The 16,389-nt window shown below is 42.8% G+C and overlaps 1 protein-coding gene across 1 annotated transcript in view; it reads right to left on the bottom strand.

Annotated features, from left to right (window-relative positions):
• Window positions 1-16,389, bottom strand: part of PRSS12 (serine protease 12) — a 104,299-nt gene that overhangs the window by 14,461 nt on the left and 73,449 nt on the right. Inside the window, exons 9-11 of the mRNA XM_072119201.1 lie at window positions 7,988-8,193; window positions 2,281-2,356; window positions 1,371-1,493 (exon numbers count right to left, since the gene is read on the bottom strand). Coding sequence (XP_071975302.1) covers window positions 1,371-1,493; window positions 2,281-2,356; window positions 7,988-8,193 — 405 coding nt within the window. The remainder of the gene's footprint in view (window positions 1-1,370; window positions 1,494-2,280; window positions 2,357-7,987; window positions 8,194-16,389) is intronic.

Raw genomic sequence — 16,389 nt, 5'->3', positions numbered from 1 at the left:
GCAGCCATGAAATGAAAAGCTTTTGGTGAAATAAGGTGGGATCAATACATTACATCGTTTCTCCATTGCAAATAAATTCCTAAGAAACTTTCTGGCTAGTCTCCTGTTGTCCTACTGTTCACCTTGAAGTGAAGAAATGCTTACAAAGATTCAATGTGTTGTAAAAGAGGAAGGATACAATTAAAGCTAAAGTAATTGAGTAGTGAGTATGTAATTGCAGAATGTCTTACTGTTTTAACTGGAAGCTAGCAGAATGTCTATACCACTAGCAGATGTGGCCTTGCGCCTCCAATGTTTCTGACAAAAGTTTGGAATTTGATCAGAAACACAATGGCGATTCTCATTTTATTTCCAAACAATTCTCTTAGAACAAAACAAAATTGTATTAGACTGTAGTGTAAGTACTAGAATGCAAATGGCTGTATTATACCAGCTGAGTGCACTATATATTTAAGACGACTTCTTTGGATAGAGAGTTTTATTTTTCACCACGAAAAGCACATCTGTTTTATATTTACCTTAAACTAGTTGGCCAAGTATATTTTACTAGAATGTTGCTTGAATTTCCTGTATTTCCAATTGATATTGGAATTTGATGAGCATGCTTAAATTAGACATAGTGAAGACCCATAGAGAATATCACTACTGTATATGACTATTGAAATACACTATACTTTTAATCAGACAACCTTATTCACAACTAAAAACACTACAGCCCACCTTACTTTGGCATTGGATATATATGCTACAGAACATTTAGGGTTAAATTAATGGCTAGAAATAACAGTATGAATACAATATAAGGCCTCATACCCAAGAACGTGTTTTAGGGCTGTGTGCTAGCCGTTTCAGCACACGTCCCCATTTCTTTCTATGGTCTCATGCACACAGCTGTAGATTCACTGTCCCCAAACATGAGCCGACTGCCCATGCCCAAAAGATAGAGCGATACCTATTCTTGTCCATCTTTGGGACTGTGGCAGTCTATTTCTATTGTCGTTTGCATGTGAGCAGTGCTCACCGCCAATGACAAATGGGTCACAAACAAGAGATCACAGTCCCTTTTGAGGCCCTTAAATGCTTGTACGCATGTGGCCTAAGTTTAGTGCTTGTTATAAATATAAAAAGTTCTTGAGAATTATACTTTACCAAAAGTTTGCCTATATTATAAAGTAATACATAGACAATTGCCTTGTCACAGTCATTTGCCCAAATCCTTTGTTAATGTACTATTACTACTAAACTGTGTGAACTAGAATTAGTTGACATACATAAGAAAAGTGATTTCTAGACTTCTTGATAACTACAACAAATATGCCCCTATATTCTTCCAATTGTCCGAACTAATCCCTCTGCTCTGGCCAACTTACCTCTTAAAACAATGAGCCGCAGTGAGTACCCAGCAGCTGCTAATGAGAGTGGCTCCACATAACAACCTTCCATCACTGTGAGAAGATTTCAGCCGCAGAGCTACCTGCCAGGGCCAACCGCCTCTATGTGGAAAAAAATAACGGCCTCTTATTAAGCTGAATGAAAATACTACTCTGGAAAATACAGGCTGTTAGTGAGATTCTATATAATCAACAGTGTGGAGGCAGCTGGAAATACATTCACTTGTACAGAGATGTGGCACTTGATAACAACTGAATTTTGCCCAGTAAATTGCTTAGCCCTTTACAAACTTCTCATCTCTAATTTACTCTTTATACTATAGAAAGTTCTATTATTAGAAGAAAATACCTGGTTTAATGATGCATCTTTATAGATTGCTGGAAAAGCTTTACTCGAAAACAACAGTGACATATGCTGCTGTTATCAGCCAATCATGATTGAGATGGGGTTATTGCAGAAGGACCAAAGAAAAAAAGTACTAGAAAAAGCAACTTTTTTGTGACTTTTCAACAAAAAGGTTGCAAATACACTGCAGACCTTAACACCTCACGTGCCAGATTTATGAAGTTGGTTTAGCCACTATGATAAATCTGACATTCAACACAGCTCCTAAGAGGTACTATACACATCTAATGATACACCCCTCCTGTGTTTTCGCATGATAATTGGTTTTATATTATCTGTGCAAAATGTTTTCCACTTATTTCAATATTTAAAAAAAAAAACAAGGGTCTAAAATAAAAATACTGATGCAAATTTTTAAGGAAATATGCATCAAATGAACCAGCTATAGAAACCAACCTCAGTGTTCCATATGTGTCTTTTCATCATCCTTTGTTTATTTCAGTCAATTACACAAAACCCCAATTAAAAGGTAAATTATTTTACCGTAAAGAGTTCCTCCCACCGATAATACGTTTAGGACGTCGATGTAGTAAACGCATCCCACAGACAAGCGAGGATTCTGTAAAAAAACATATATTATTGTAAATTAATAGGTGAATTTCATATGCAGACTTCTTAAGGAAAAACATAAATATACTGTAGAGAAAACTCAGAAATCTTCTTAATCCAGTTCTATTTCTAAATTTTACCTAAATAAACATAACCGTGGCAAAAAAAATCAAAATGAAGGACACACTCTGTTTCACATATACTGCATAATGTGAGACCTCCCATTGTATATCTCATGACTTCATCTAGATAAACTAACAGTAGGATCCTGTAAGTTGAACATAGGGTCTCATTGTAAAAACAAATGTATACAATGCTATATAGACTACTACAATATTTAACAGTATTGCCCTGTACAGAGGGTGCCGATTGTCACAGTAATGTCCTATAGATGCTGTGGTCACCATGATTGTGGTGTCTATAGGGTTAATTAGCCTGGATTGTGAAAGGTGCGATCTCAGCTGTTACTGCGGGAACACGGCTTTCACATAGTGTGGGATCCCGCACTGATCAACCAGGCTCAGCTTCTGAGCCCGGCGATCACCATGACATAACTGTACGTCATGGTACTGTAACTGCCCACAACTGATGTTCAGTTACGTCAAGGTGCAGGAAGGGGTTAAATATCAAACCATAGATAAACCACAGCACAAGATAAATTACATTGTACCTAACAAACATTAAGGCATAATGTAAAAGTATACAAAAGCTCAAGTTAACCCTTGCTACTTCCACAGGTATTGAGTGCCAGCTAACATACTCTTGTTAAAGGGTGTGGCAGTTTACTGGTGTCGAGTGTTCAAGACATTTACCACAAAACAAAGGAGCCTGGGCAAACACATGGCAGCACATTGGAGAGGAGGAGGGTGAGCGCCTCTCCTTTGCATTCTGATGTATGGTGCCAGGCAGTACGTACAGGGAAAGATAGAACATGCTATATATTTTCCCACAGTACAGTAAAGTGTCACATGTGTGTGGCACCGTACCGCCGCTGGGCACCATAGCCTTCTATGGGGACCTATATATCCAGGAACTAACTTTTGGGAGTATACACAATCCCACACATGCAGTGTGAAAGGGGCCTTAGGCTCTAGATGAATCAACTGGCATTTTAAAAGTTAACATTGATGCAATTAGAAAATGACTGAACATGTATGACTTGTTTGGATGTGTTGCCAAGATTTATTCCTTCTAAAAAGAACATAAGAAAATGGATAAAGTTTGATCCTGAAAATAGGGTACATGAAAATATAATATTATTTCCTTCCATATTTCTGCACATTTGTTGGCGATAATACCATGAACATAGTGAAGTTATGGTTAAATGTGTTTATCAAATGTGAAAAAATGTGAGATATACATAATTTATACCCAATTTACATTGTACTATTGTCCTTATTTTGCTTATATGATGTGTCTTATTGTACTTAATAGGTTGTGATGGGCCAAAGCACTTTTCATGGATGTACTTATGACTTTTTGGACAATAAATACAATGTTAATAGAATAGAAAAACGCCAGAGACTGGCAAGTCACCTAGCGGGATGTCGGCACTGCCAGACCAGGAGCGGGGGTAATTGATGGCAGAAACACAGGCACAGCACTTCGGGCTTGGTATGGTTAGGATATATGGGTGGTGCTCAGCTGTTCAACCAGGTAGATGATCCATGCAAACAAATAAAGACAAGAGATAGTGGCACTCACCCGGGAATCTTCTTTATTCAGGTTGATGCATAAGACAGGGAGGTGCAGCACAAGAAAGGCTTCGGCGACGGGCCGTTTCGCGCACTCCTGCGCTTCGTATAGCCGTATCAAGCCCTGTCTTATGCATCAACCTGAATAAAGAAGATTCCCCGGTGAGTGCCGCTATCTCTTGTCTTTATTGTTTATTTGTTTGCATAAATACAATGTTATTTGCCTTCATTCTTGTGGGTTTTTAAAAATGTTTTTGAAGTATTATTTGAGCGCTTATTGGAGTGCCGATGAATCTCTCTAACTATAAACTTATATATTTATATAAAAATATTCTATAGTCAAATTTAAAAACATCCCAGATAAAGAAAATGTATAGTGTTTTTTTTCCACATTCTAGTTCACCGTTTTCTTAAATATATCACTTTACTCTTGTTGGTAAGAGGATCAGGATAGCACCCTTGCCTTACTTACTTACTTACTCACTTACTTTAATGCTGCTCTTTTGCATTTGTATCTATCTACGTATCCATGTATCTATGAATCTATCTTTTTATCTATCTAAGTAACAGAAAGTCCAAGACAGCACTGGGTAAATTAAATTCTCCTTGAGAGTGGTGCAGGACCCACATGTCCAGGCAAGGCCTAAACATGAAACATATCCAGAAAGTAAGCCTCATTCCAGTTTTCAGAGTCATTTAAAGGTGAGGTATATTGAGGAGTGGCAATGTTTTGGTCTGAATACACCTTTGTCACCTTTGGCTTGACAAAGGCGTATTCCCACTAAAATGTTGCCAATGTTTGTATAAACCTTTAACTAACACTGAAAACTGGAGTGCTGTCCACCTTTCTGCATATATCTATCATCTGCATTATATCTACATTTTTACTATGCAAGCTTTAAAGACTCTGCTATTTTATTGTGAAGGCAAAATTACGCCCTGGTTAGCAATTTGCCGCATGTGGTAAGAGAGATTTTTTTTTTGTAAACACATTTGTACTTCCTATCTTTATTTTGGTTCAGTAATAATACCCAGTGCACAGAAAACCTACTCTAAATAGTCTTGTATTATTCATTTTAATAGTCCTTTCCATCTGTAGAATGAGACGTCCATGTATGTAATTACCAAATAAAGCAGAAAACCTGCTGGCTTAGTTAAAATTGCTATGATATTGTACAAATTCATTACTGGATAGGATTTAATAAACAATTTAAAACAGAAAACAAAAGAAACTATTTAACACTGCTCCTGGGGTGTTTCATTTACACCGTTCTTGACCCCCTTAAAGTGTGTTCTTTTATGGACAATAAAACATGTCTATCAATTTAACTGCCTTGTTAAACCTGCAGATGTAGCAAAAATTGGAAAACAATAATAATAATGGAGGTCGTTGTTCTATCACAGTGGTTTTGTATGGAACTAGCAAAGATATTAGACAGTAATCTGCCATAGCAGAATGGTACTCCTATGCATTCCTGGCGGAAGCCCTGTGAACGATAGGTACCAATGCTGATCTATTACCGTTTCCTAAGATTAAAACGAACCTGCCATTCAAATTAACCCACCAAATTAAATACTTCATTAAAACTATGATTAAAATCATTGATCCTAATTCTAAAAGGTTCATTTTCAAGGCTGCAATGTTAAAAAAAATGTGTTTGTAAACTTATATGCAACTCATTTGTGGGGAGTCCAATTAAAATAAAGGAGTCCTGCATTAATAACTGCACCGACCTGCCTCGCTAGTTTGACAGGTCATACTGCTACCGGAACATATGCCAATATTCAGCTACAGACATATACAGCTCTGTAGGAAACAATGGGGCAGATTTACTTACCAGTTCCATTCGCGATCCAGCGGCGCATTCTCCGACGCTGATTCGGTTCTGCCAGGATTCACTAAGGTCGTGAGCCCGATGTCCACTAGGTGTCGCTGCTGTGCTGAAGTCCGACGGAATTCGCAGGAATTCACCTCCTTCATTCCGGTGTATATGAGTGCTATTTTTGCGACAATTTTTTAAAAAAATTCAGCGTTTTTTCCAAATTCGTCGGGTTTTCCGACAGCCACACCCCCCGATTTCTGTTGTGTGAAAGCCGGCGCCGATGCGCCACAATCTGATCGCGTGCGGCAAAATCCCGGGCCAATTTGGCGCAAAACAGAAATATTCGGGAAACCAGACGTAAGTGCGGCATTCGGACCCATAGTAAATGAGCCCCACTCTGTCAAATGTTATACACAGTGCCTTGCTGGCACATTGAGAGAGATCTCTGTTACATGATTAAGCACTTCATGTTATGTGACCAGTGTGATGTCATCTATGGTCCTTTACCCCTAACATTTGCAAAATCTCCCCCATGTATGTATCTGATCACATAAAATCACACCATGCCTCAATGGAGGCGTAGGGAGAACTAGAAATCTATGGAACCATGCTGTGATTTTTTTGTGATTTTGCAAATGTGAGGTGGTAAAGGACCTTATGTGACATCACCCTGGTCACATGATATTAAGTGCTGTATGGTGAGAGGAGGAATGGGACATGGGGAGGAGCTTCTGGTCTTGTCTGAAAAGGCCATAGTCCTTTGATCCAGGTAATACTGACTGTTTTGCAGAGAAGACTCCCTATTCTCTGTAGATTGCAATACATTTTCATAGTGACAGGTTCCCTAAATATTTTCATGTAAGCTTATTGATACAGTAAGCTTCCATAAAAAAAGGAATAATGACATTCATATATCTACTCTACGAGATATTATATATATTGAGGTAGGAATGTGCAGTGTGAATAAATTACCCAGACACTAGGTTTACTTTTATTCTCATAAACTAGGAAACAAATGAAAATATAATCTGAAAAACGAACCCTGTAGTCTGGTAATGAAAGAGTTATAAACCTTCTAAAGAGGTCAATGAGCAGGAACATTGTACCTGTCTGCAGGGTTTGGAATGTCATTTCCAGTACAGAACACTTGGAGTGGTGGTCTACAGGTGGGAAATATGGAGGCATAGAAATAGTATGACACATATGGAGGCATGGTTGGCCAACTAAGAACCCAGGAAGAAACAAATACTAACTAGAATACATATGGAAAGAGGAAGCAAATCGAAATAGGGACGGCTGATCAGCGGAGATGGCATCTACCGTATACTGGGTATTGGGTCGACAGCTCTGCATAAACTATGTGGTTTTTGAAGTGATGCAAAACTTTCCCATGACAGATAAATTGGTTTCTCCAACTTTCTACATGTTAGGACTAACTGTGAAATTGTAAAGGCTGATAATTATTTATGCTGTGGACTGAATGGCTCCTTCTGTCCTGAGAGTTCTATTGTTTGCAGAAATGTATGATCTGCAAAACTTCATTTATTCTAGGAAAATAGGTTCATTGCCTAGCAACGGCACCCATAGCATCCCCCAACTCTTAATTGGTACTGTAACTTGGCAGTTGCCTACTTGTCTCTGATTGAGGCTGTTAATAATGTATCTTCTTGTTTCTTCACTCCACAGGCTTCAGCAGAACAGCTGTGACTGTGACTAAGGAGAATGTCAAGTAAATGAAGTTTCTGACCTTCCTCTAGACACAGTGAACTCATTTGCCTGTGGACTTCTTATAGGCACTGAGACAAAAGACAGGGCCATTTTTAATAAAAACATTTCCATTTGGTTGAGAGATGTAGGAAGGTGCTTTTGCTATCATCGAAAATAGAAGGCACATTTATAATACTTTGCTCGGCTGTTAATGAGCTCTTCTCCTATCTCCCTGTACAACACAAAAATCAGACATATCATGCAATTTTACCCATTGTTTCTGTAATATGCATAGATTTAGTTTGTATGCTGTGCGCATTTTTGTTTATTGATCTATATTCAGGACTGACCATTTTTCTTAGGAATCATATCTTGGCTTGTGAGAGATTTATTGTAGATGGATATAGCAGAGCCCACCTTTATGTCCCATGGCTGTCATTTTCTTGCTTAAGTAATCACAGATCACTCCGGCATCTTCACTATGGCGACAGTTGTGCTTTCCAATATCTTCCTTGATACAGTCTCCTAAGGATCTTTCATTTCCAGTACACTTAACGTTATCGACATGAATCGGCCCTTTACCTTCTCCAAAATAAGCCATGTTTCTGGCCTTAGCAGGACCTCTGAAATATTTAAAGTAAAAATGATAGATATACAATGCAGAGATCAAATAATGTATCTTTTTAGAAGGCAGAACATTATATGGAGTGAACACCTTTCAGAATAATTATTTTGTTATTTTTTCTTATAAAGACAGTGCTGTAATCTCAGATGAACAGATTTTATTATATAATCATCTTCCCAGTCCTGCTGCTAATAAGAATACATGAACATACTGTTTACTGTGTGGCCTATGTACACATTATAAGAGCTGCTACCGAACACTGTCTGGAGTTTTGTATGGTCAAAACTGCTGACAGATTGCATTAAAGAGGATTTGTGGGGTTTCGCTGAAATGGAAGCCATCAGAGAAATGCCAGGCAGCAGTTTTTATAGACAAACAAAAAACGGTTGTCTTTATTTTGTGGCATAAAACAAAACAGCAAAACTGAGAAACCAAAGGCTTGCTCCAGCCGGCAAAAAAACAAAATAATACAGTGTTAAGGATAAATCCCAGCAATTGTGATATAGCACAGTGCGAACTTTGACCTCGACCGGGTTCGGTGCACCTTTTTTGTCCTCAGGGTTTCCAATACAGCATTGCACAGCTCTAGTTCACACTTTCACACTGTTCAACTGAGTTTCACTCTCAGGTAGGAAACCACACCCCACCCTCCTCTGACACATAGGGCTTGTAGGCCCTGGCCTGGATTGTGGGAGCAGCCATCCCACCCAGCACGGTGCCTGCTCAAGAAAAACCTGTACGGCATTGTATCGGTGGCCAAATGCCGCTGACACCATCAAGAATGGTTTTTACTTCACCGATGCCAGGCACATTGGTGACATGTATCTACCATCCACAATGACACCCTGTGCCTTTCTGCACCATGTACACTATAGGTGATAATTGTCTGATCACTGAGACCCCTACATCACAGGTCTCTACCTACCAAACTTTACCAAACTGTACAGTACTGTTGATTCAGTGGTCCGTGGGAATGGTGTGATATCCATGATTGGACATGTATCATCTATCATCATCTATTCTTGCCAAACCTCCTTAATAAGTGGGAAAGAATAAAATTGTCTTCTAAAGATTGATGGGAGCAATTTATATAGGGAGGTTATATTTTAAAAATTGCAATAAGAAAAATCTGTGCTTTTAAATGTCATCATCAGTTAGAATACCACGACGGACCTAAGTTGCTATTTAATTACACCAAAACAATAATGAATAGGGAGCCTGTCTGTCTCTTGCTTGATTATTCTCTAGAACCACTTTCCAGGTACCGTAATTACCTTCTCCATAGCCAATAGCTGAGAGGCTTTCAATTCATCATTTATGTCTTTAGGAAACCTGAGAACTTGCAAGCATCTATCAGTTCTAGGTATAAAGATGGGGATGTTTTTTAAATAAATAATACTATATGTGAAATCTAGAGAACAATAAAGTCAGAGCTTATGACCACTTTATATAGATGTTTGACACAAGAAAAATAGAACGGAAAGTAGAGATTTTGGATTTGAGGCTGTGTTTTACATTTTTAAGAACTGTAGTCAAATGACTAAAGATTAGACAATTTAACTAGCGGAAATAAAGATATATGTCCCCCAGTGATTAAATGCATCTTGTATGACCAGCATGTGGTGTTTGCCCTTTATCAGACACATTTATTCCTAGATGTCATAAGGTGGTCATAATACAGCAAAACAAGTACACATATGCTTTGGGTAATCAAATAGAACAAGAATGTTTGTACAAAATAACTGTACCAAATAACTGTCTGTAGCACCTTGCACCACATTTCTCAAGACACTTTTACTACTAATATGAGAAAGGAGGTATGACCTCAGTAAAAGGGGACATGACCTAAGCTAGTGATGACAAATCTTTTGGAGACTGAGGACCCAGATTACAAACAAAAACCACTTATTTATTACAAAGTGCCATCATGACAATTTAAACAGTAACTTATTGCTCCCTGCTCTATTTTATCTTTCAATTGTATCAGCATCCTGAGAACACCAATACGGTAGAAAGTAGGTGGAGAATGTTGGTGTATCATTGTAGCTTAGCATCCTTAGGTCTGCCTTACCTTTACAATAGCACTGAACACAATGGAACTCATTTACTAAGGCTTTGCGCCGTTTTGCAATGCACTTTTTTCGGACTGCCCTTTTTTCAAAGGGAAAAAGGCTTGCCCGGGTATTTAAGTAGCGGGTGCATTGTGATTGTGTCACATGCAACCATTTTTTTGCACAGCTGCGCTGGCTTCCATGCGGCACAAAATTGGGGGGCATGCCGTTGGACAATCTGACTGATTCGAACTGAGCACAGGATTTAACTTTCACATAGTGTTGCAAGCTAATGCACTTACATGCACCATTTAAAAGATGGTGAACGCTGTCAGACCTGAGCGGGGAAGCAACACATGCAGGATATTGGGTGCACAGAGCATTATACACGGACAATGAACATTCTGTGAACTCCAGCGGCCAGGTAAGTAAATGTGCCCCATTAACCATTTCATATCCAAAAAATGTCTTCTTATATGTAGACCACATATTGTTTCTTACAAAGAGAGCATTCTATAAAATTGATGCTATTACACATATTGCAATTAATGTATGTTGTAATAGGAAAATTACTATTGGCAGGGCCGGCTCCAGGTTTTAGTGGGCCCCTGGGCGACAGAGCCCTAGTGGGCCCCTTTATGGGCCCCCCTTCAGTAGTCACACTGCCCCCCCTCCCCCGCGTGGACACATCCCCCCCCTCCTGTATACACACTGCCCCCCCTCCTGTATACACACTGCCCCCCTCCCCCTGTATACACACTGCCCCCCCCCTGTATACACACTGCCACCCTCTCCCCCTGTATACACACTGCCCCCTCCCCCTGTATACACACTGCCCCCTCCCCCTGTATATACACTGCCCCCCTCCTCCCTCTGTATATACAATGCCCCCCCTCCTCCCCCTGTATACACACTCCCCCCTCCTCCCCCTGTATACACACTGCCCCCCCTCCTACCCCTGTATACACACTGCCCCCCCTCCTCCCCCTGTATACACACTTCCCCCCTCCTGTATACACACTGCCACCCTCTCCCCCTGTATACACACTCCCCCCTCCTCCCCCTGTATACACACTGCCCCCCTCCTACCCCTGTATACACACTGCCCCCCCTCCTACCCCTGTATACACACTGTCCCCCTCCTCCCCCTGTATACACACTTCCCCCCTCCTTTATACACACTGCCACCCTCTCCACCTGTATACACACTCCCCCCTCCTCCCCCTGTATACACATTCTCCCTCCCCCTGTATACATACTTCCCCCCTCCTGTATACACACTGCCACCCTCTCCCCCTGTATACACATTCTCCCTCCCCCTGTATACACACTGCCCCCCTCCTGTATACACACTGCCACCCTCTCCCCCTGTATACACACTACACCCTCCTGTATACACACTGCCCCCCCTGTATACACACTGTCCCCCTCCTCCTGTATACACACTGCACCCTCCCCCTGTATACACACTGCCCCCCCCTCCTGTTTACACACTGCCCCCTGTATACACACTGCCCCCCCTCCTGTATACACACTGCCCCCTGTATACACACTGCCCCCTCTCCCCTGTATACACACTGCCTCCCATGTCTCCCCCCTCACCTCACTGATGCAGCTCTCTCTGTGTGGTCAATGCTTTCCCCGGCAGGTCATGTGACCATGACGTCATCGCAGGTCCTTCAGCCTCCGATGCAGCAGCTGCTGCCGGGGAAAGCAGTGAGTGACTGCAAATGTTCTCACAGCGATCTGTGTCCGGAAGACACAGATCGCTATGAGAGACGCCCAACACTGCTACAATTGATCTGGGGGCCCGAGTGGGCCCCTCCAAAATTTTGTGTTGTATATGAGATGAGGAATTCTTTCTTCAGCCCTTACTATATTCCGTTTTTTATTTATGTTCATACAGACGCTTCTTCATCAAAATGCAGTCTAATTAAAACTGGTTGTCAATACTGCAATTTCTTCTTAAACATGTCATTTCCCCATAGGGGATGTTACTAATGACATGTGCAGGATGACAAGTTGTAGCTAAAACAGTTTCTGGCAGTTTACTTTCTATATGTGGAAACCTGTACTTTGTTACCCCTACCCGACAAGTTAACATCTAAGAAATCAATTGGCCCCCAAAACAAAATGTAATCAATGTAATTGCTCCCCAAATTATTAAAAGAATCTTCTGAACCCTTTCATACCCACACCACGTTGTCTATGTAATGGCCAATCCATACTATAGACCCCCGTTGTGGGTTATTGGGGCAGAAGATGATATTTTCCTCCCACTGAGCATACCTCCCAACTTTTGGAGAAGAGAAAGAGGGACACAAAGCCCCTCCCCCTTTTTCTAAGCCACGCCCATTGTCCCACCCTCAAGCATAGTATAATATCGAACTTGATGGTCCCCAAATGCTACAACGCCCCTTAATTTGCCCCCCTTCCCGTGGACCAATATAATATCCCCTATTGCAACTCTGTAACATGTAAAACATATAGACTGTCCTCCAGTCTCCTCCTGTAGCCTCCAGCCCCCTGTCCTCCTCCTGTAGCCTCCTGTCCTCCAGCCTCCTCCTGTATCCCCCTGTCCTCCAGCCTCCTCCTGTATCCCCTTGTCCTCCAGCCTCCTCCTGTATCCCCTTGTCCTCCAGCCTCCTCCTGTATCCCCTTGTCCTCCAGCCTTCTCCTGTATCCCCTTGTCCTCCAGCCTTCTCCTGTCCTCCAGCCTCCTCCTGTCCTCCAGCCTCCTCTTGTAGCCTCCTCCTGTCCTCCAGCCTCCTCCTGTAGCGTCCTCCTGTCCTCTAGCCTCCTCCTGTAGCCTCCTCCTGTCCTCTAGCCTCCTCCTGTCGCCTCCTCCTGTCCTCTAGCCTCCTCCTGTCGCCTCCTCCTGTCCTCCAGCCTCCTCCTGTCCTCCAGCCTCCTCCTGTAGCCCCCCTGCCTCCTCCTGTAGCCCCCCTGCCTCCTCCTGTAGCCCCCCTGTCCTCCAGCCTCCTCCTGTCCTCCAGCCTCCTCCATCCTCTATCTTCCTGCTGTCCTCCAGCCTCCTCCTTCTGCTCCCCAGCCTGCTCCAGCCTCCTCCTGTCCCCCAGCCTCCTCCTCCTCCTGTCCCCAGCCTCCTCCTCCTCCTGTACCCAGCCTCCTCCTCCAGCAGCCTCCTGATTTCCCAAACTCCTCCTCTTGGTGATCGGCTGTCATGGTAGCCTAAAGTCCCATTGAGACTAGTAGGCCTGCCATGTGTAATGATCTCTAATAGCAGATGAGAGGCTATTAGAGATCAGCAGTAATATTGCTATACACTAGTATTCCAGTATATTATATTAGAGAGTCTAAAATAATGGTAACATTTTTTTAAAAAAATTGAAAAAAAAAGAAAAATTTTAAAGCAACCCCCTTTCACTAGATCACATATATACACATTATATACCTGTCACACTGCCCCCCACACATTATATACCTGTCACACTGCCCCCCACACATTATATACCTGTCACACTGCCCCCCCACACATTATATACCTGTCACACTGCCCCCCCACACATTATATACCTATCACACTGCCCCCCCACACATTATATACCTGTCACACTGCCCCCCACACATTATATACCTGTCACACTGCCCCCCCACACATTATATACCTGTCACACTGCCCCCCCCACACATTATATACCTGTCACACTGCCCCCCCACACATTATATACCTGTCACACTGCCCCCCACACATTATATACCTGTCACACTGCCCCCCACACATTATATACCTGTCACACTGCCCCCCACACATTATATACCTGTCACACTGCCCCCCACACATTATATACCTGTCACACTGCCCCCCACACATTATATACCTGTCACACTGCCCCCCCACACATTATATACCTGTCACACTGCCCCCCCACATTATATACCTGTCACACTGCCCCCCCACACATTATATACCTGTCACACTGCCCCCCCCCACACATTATATACCTGTCACACTGCCTCCCCCACATTATATACCTGTCACACTGCCCCCCACACATTATATACCTGTCACACTGCTCCCCCCCACACATTATATACCTGTCACACTGCCCCCCCCACACATTATATACCTGTCACACTGCCCCCCCCACACATTATATACCTGTCACACTGCCCCCCCCACACATTATATACCTGTCACACTGCCCCCCCACACATTATATATCTGTCACACTGCCCCCCCCACACATTATATACCTGTCACACTGCCCCCCCCCACATTATATACCTGTCACACTGCCCCCCACACATTATATACCTGTCACACTGCCCCCCCCCACACATTATATACCTGTCACACTGCCCCCCCACACATTATATACCTGTCACACTGCCCCCCCCCCACATTATATACCTGTCACACTGCCCCCCACACATTATATACCTGTCACACTGCCCCCCACACATTATATACCTGTCACACTGCCCCCCCACACATTATATACCTGTCACACTGCCCCCCACACATTATATACCTGTCACACTGCCCCCCACACATTATATACCTGTCACACTGCCCCCCCACACATTATATACCTGTCACACTGCCCCCCACACATTATATACCTGTCACACTGCCCCCCCACACATTATATACCTGTCACACTGCCCCCCCACACATTATATACCTGTCACACTGCCCCCCCACACATTATATACCTGTCACACTGCCCCCCCCCACACATTATATACCTGTCACACTGCACCCCCACACATTATATACCTGTCACACTGCCCCCCCCACACATTATATACCTGTCACACTGCCCCCCCACACATTATATACCTGTCACACTGCCCCCCCACACATTATATACCTGTCACACTGCCCCCCCCACACATTATATACCTGTCACACTGCCCCCCCACACATTATATACCTGTCACACTGCCCCCCCACACATTATATACCTGTCACACTGCCCCCCCCCACATTATATACCTGTCACACTGCCCCCCCCCACATTATATACCTGTCACACTGCCCCCCCCCACACATTATATACCTGTCACACTGCCCCCACCCCCACATTATATACCTGTCTCACCTCCTTGCACTGCTTCTGTATAACTTCTCATACATACCTCGGCATGCATGGCAGCAACCTCTACCGGGGTCTTCAGTAGCTCCTCCCACATAGGCGTCACATGGTCATGACCTCATCGAAGGTCCTTGACCACATTCACTGCTGTGATGATCCCCAGAGGTAGTGTGTGCTGCAGCCAGCAGGTGTGCCCTGGCCACCCGAACCCCCCGCCCCCCCTCGCGGTTACTCTCAGCCAGGCAAGTCGGACCCTGGTCCCGGGACCAAGGGACGGGACTCAGTCTCCTGGCCCGGGACAATGCGGGGAATAGCGTGACATTCCCTTATCCTCCCGGGGCGGCGGGACTGGGGTTAAAAAGCGTGACAGTCCCGCCGAAAGCGGGACGGTTGGGAGGTATGCACTGAGACATATAGATATTAGCAAGAGAGGGAGCGAATTTGGCCCCCTTTCACCTGTAGGTAACAGCATATAATGAAATTTAATAGCTCAAGAGTTTATGCTACCGTGTTCTCCCAGTTAGCAAAAGGCACCTTTAAGATGATTTTGCATCCATGTATCCATCCAATATTTCCCTACTGCACATTTGTTTTTAATACAAGTTTATATAATTCACCAATTACCCACCTGGATGACATTTACAGAAAGTGACTGAGGGGGGTTTCCCTTGTATAGGCTACTCCCTCATTTTGTGTTCCTGAGACGCTAATAAAGAAGACTGCTTTCATTACCCCTGGTGGTTTCCTAGAGTGCCAAGCTTCTTGTATACTTTCTGTATAGGTCCTATGGCTATGGATTTTTACTGTGTGCACTGTAAAAGAGTAGCAGTATAATCACAATTTACTACAATACTGTTGTATTGCATTCTATGGTATAGGTGTTCAGACCCACTAGGGCCTTAGGGGGCTTAAAATAATAGAAAAATACAGTTTAAATTTAAGAAATATGGAAAAAAGCAAAAATTCTAATTTCCATATAAAAATAAACAGATATATCATATGCTTTTATGATCTATAAAAATATAAAATATTATCCCATGCCATAAACCCCATCATGGAAAAAAAATGTCTCAACACCAC

This window comes from Engystomops pustulosus, chromosome 1 (assembly GCF_040894005.1).
Source record: "Engystomops pustulosus chromosome 1, aEngPut4.maternal, whole genome shotgun sequence".
Taxonomy (NCBI): domain Eukaryota; kingdom Metazoa; phylum Chordata; class Amphibia; order Anura; family Leptodactylidae; genus Engystomops; species Engystomops pustulosus.
The sequence above is the reverse complement of the archived record's forward strand: the minus strand, read 5'-3'. Positions and strand labels throughout refer to the sequence as shown.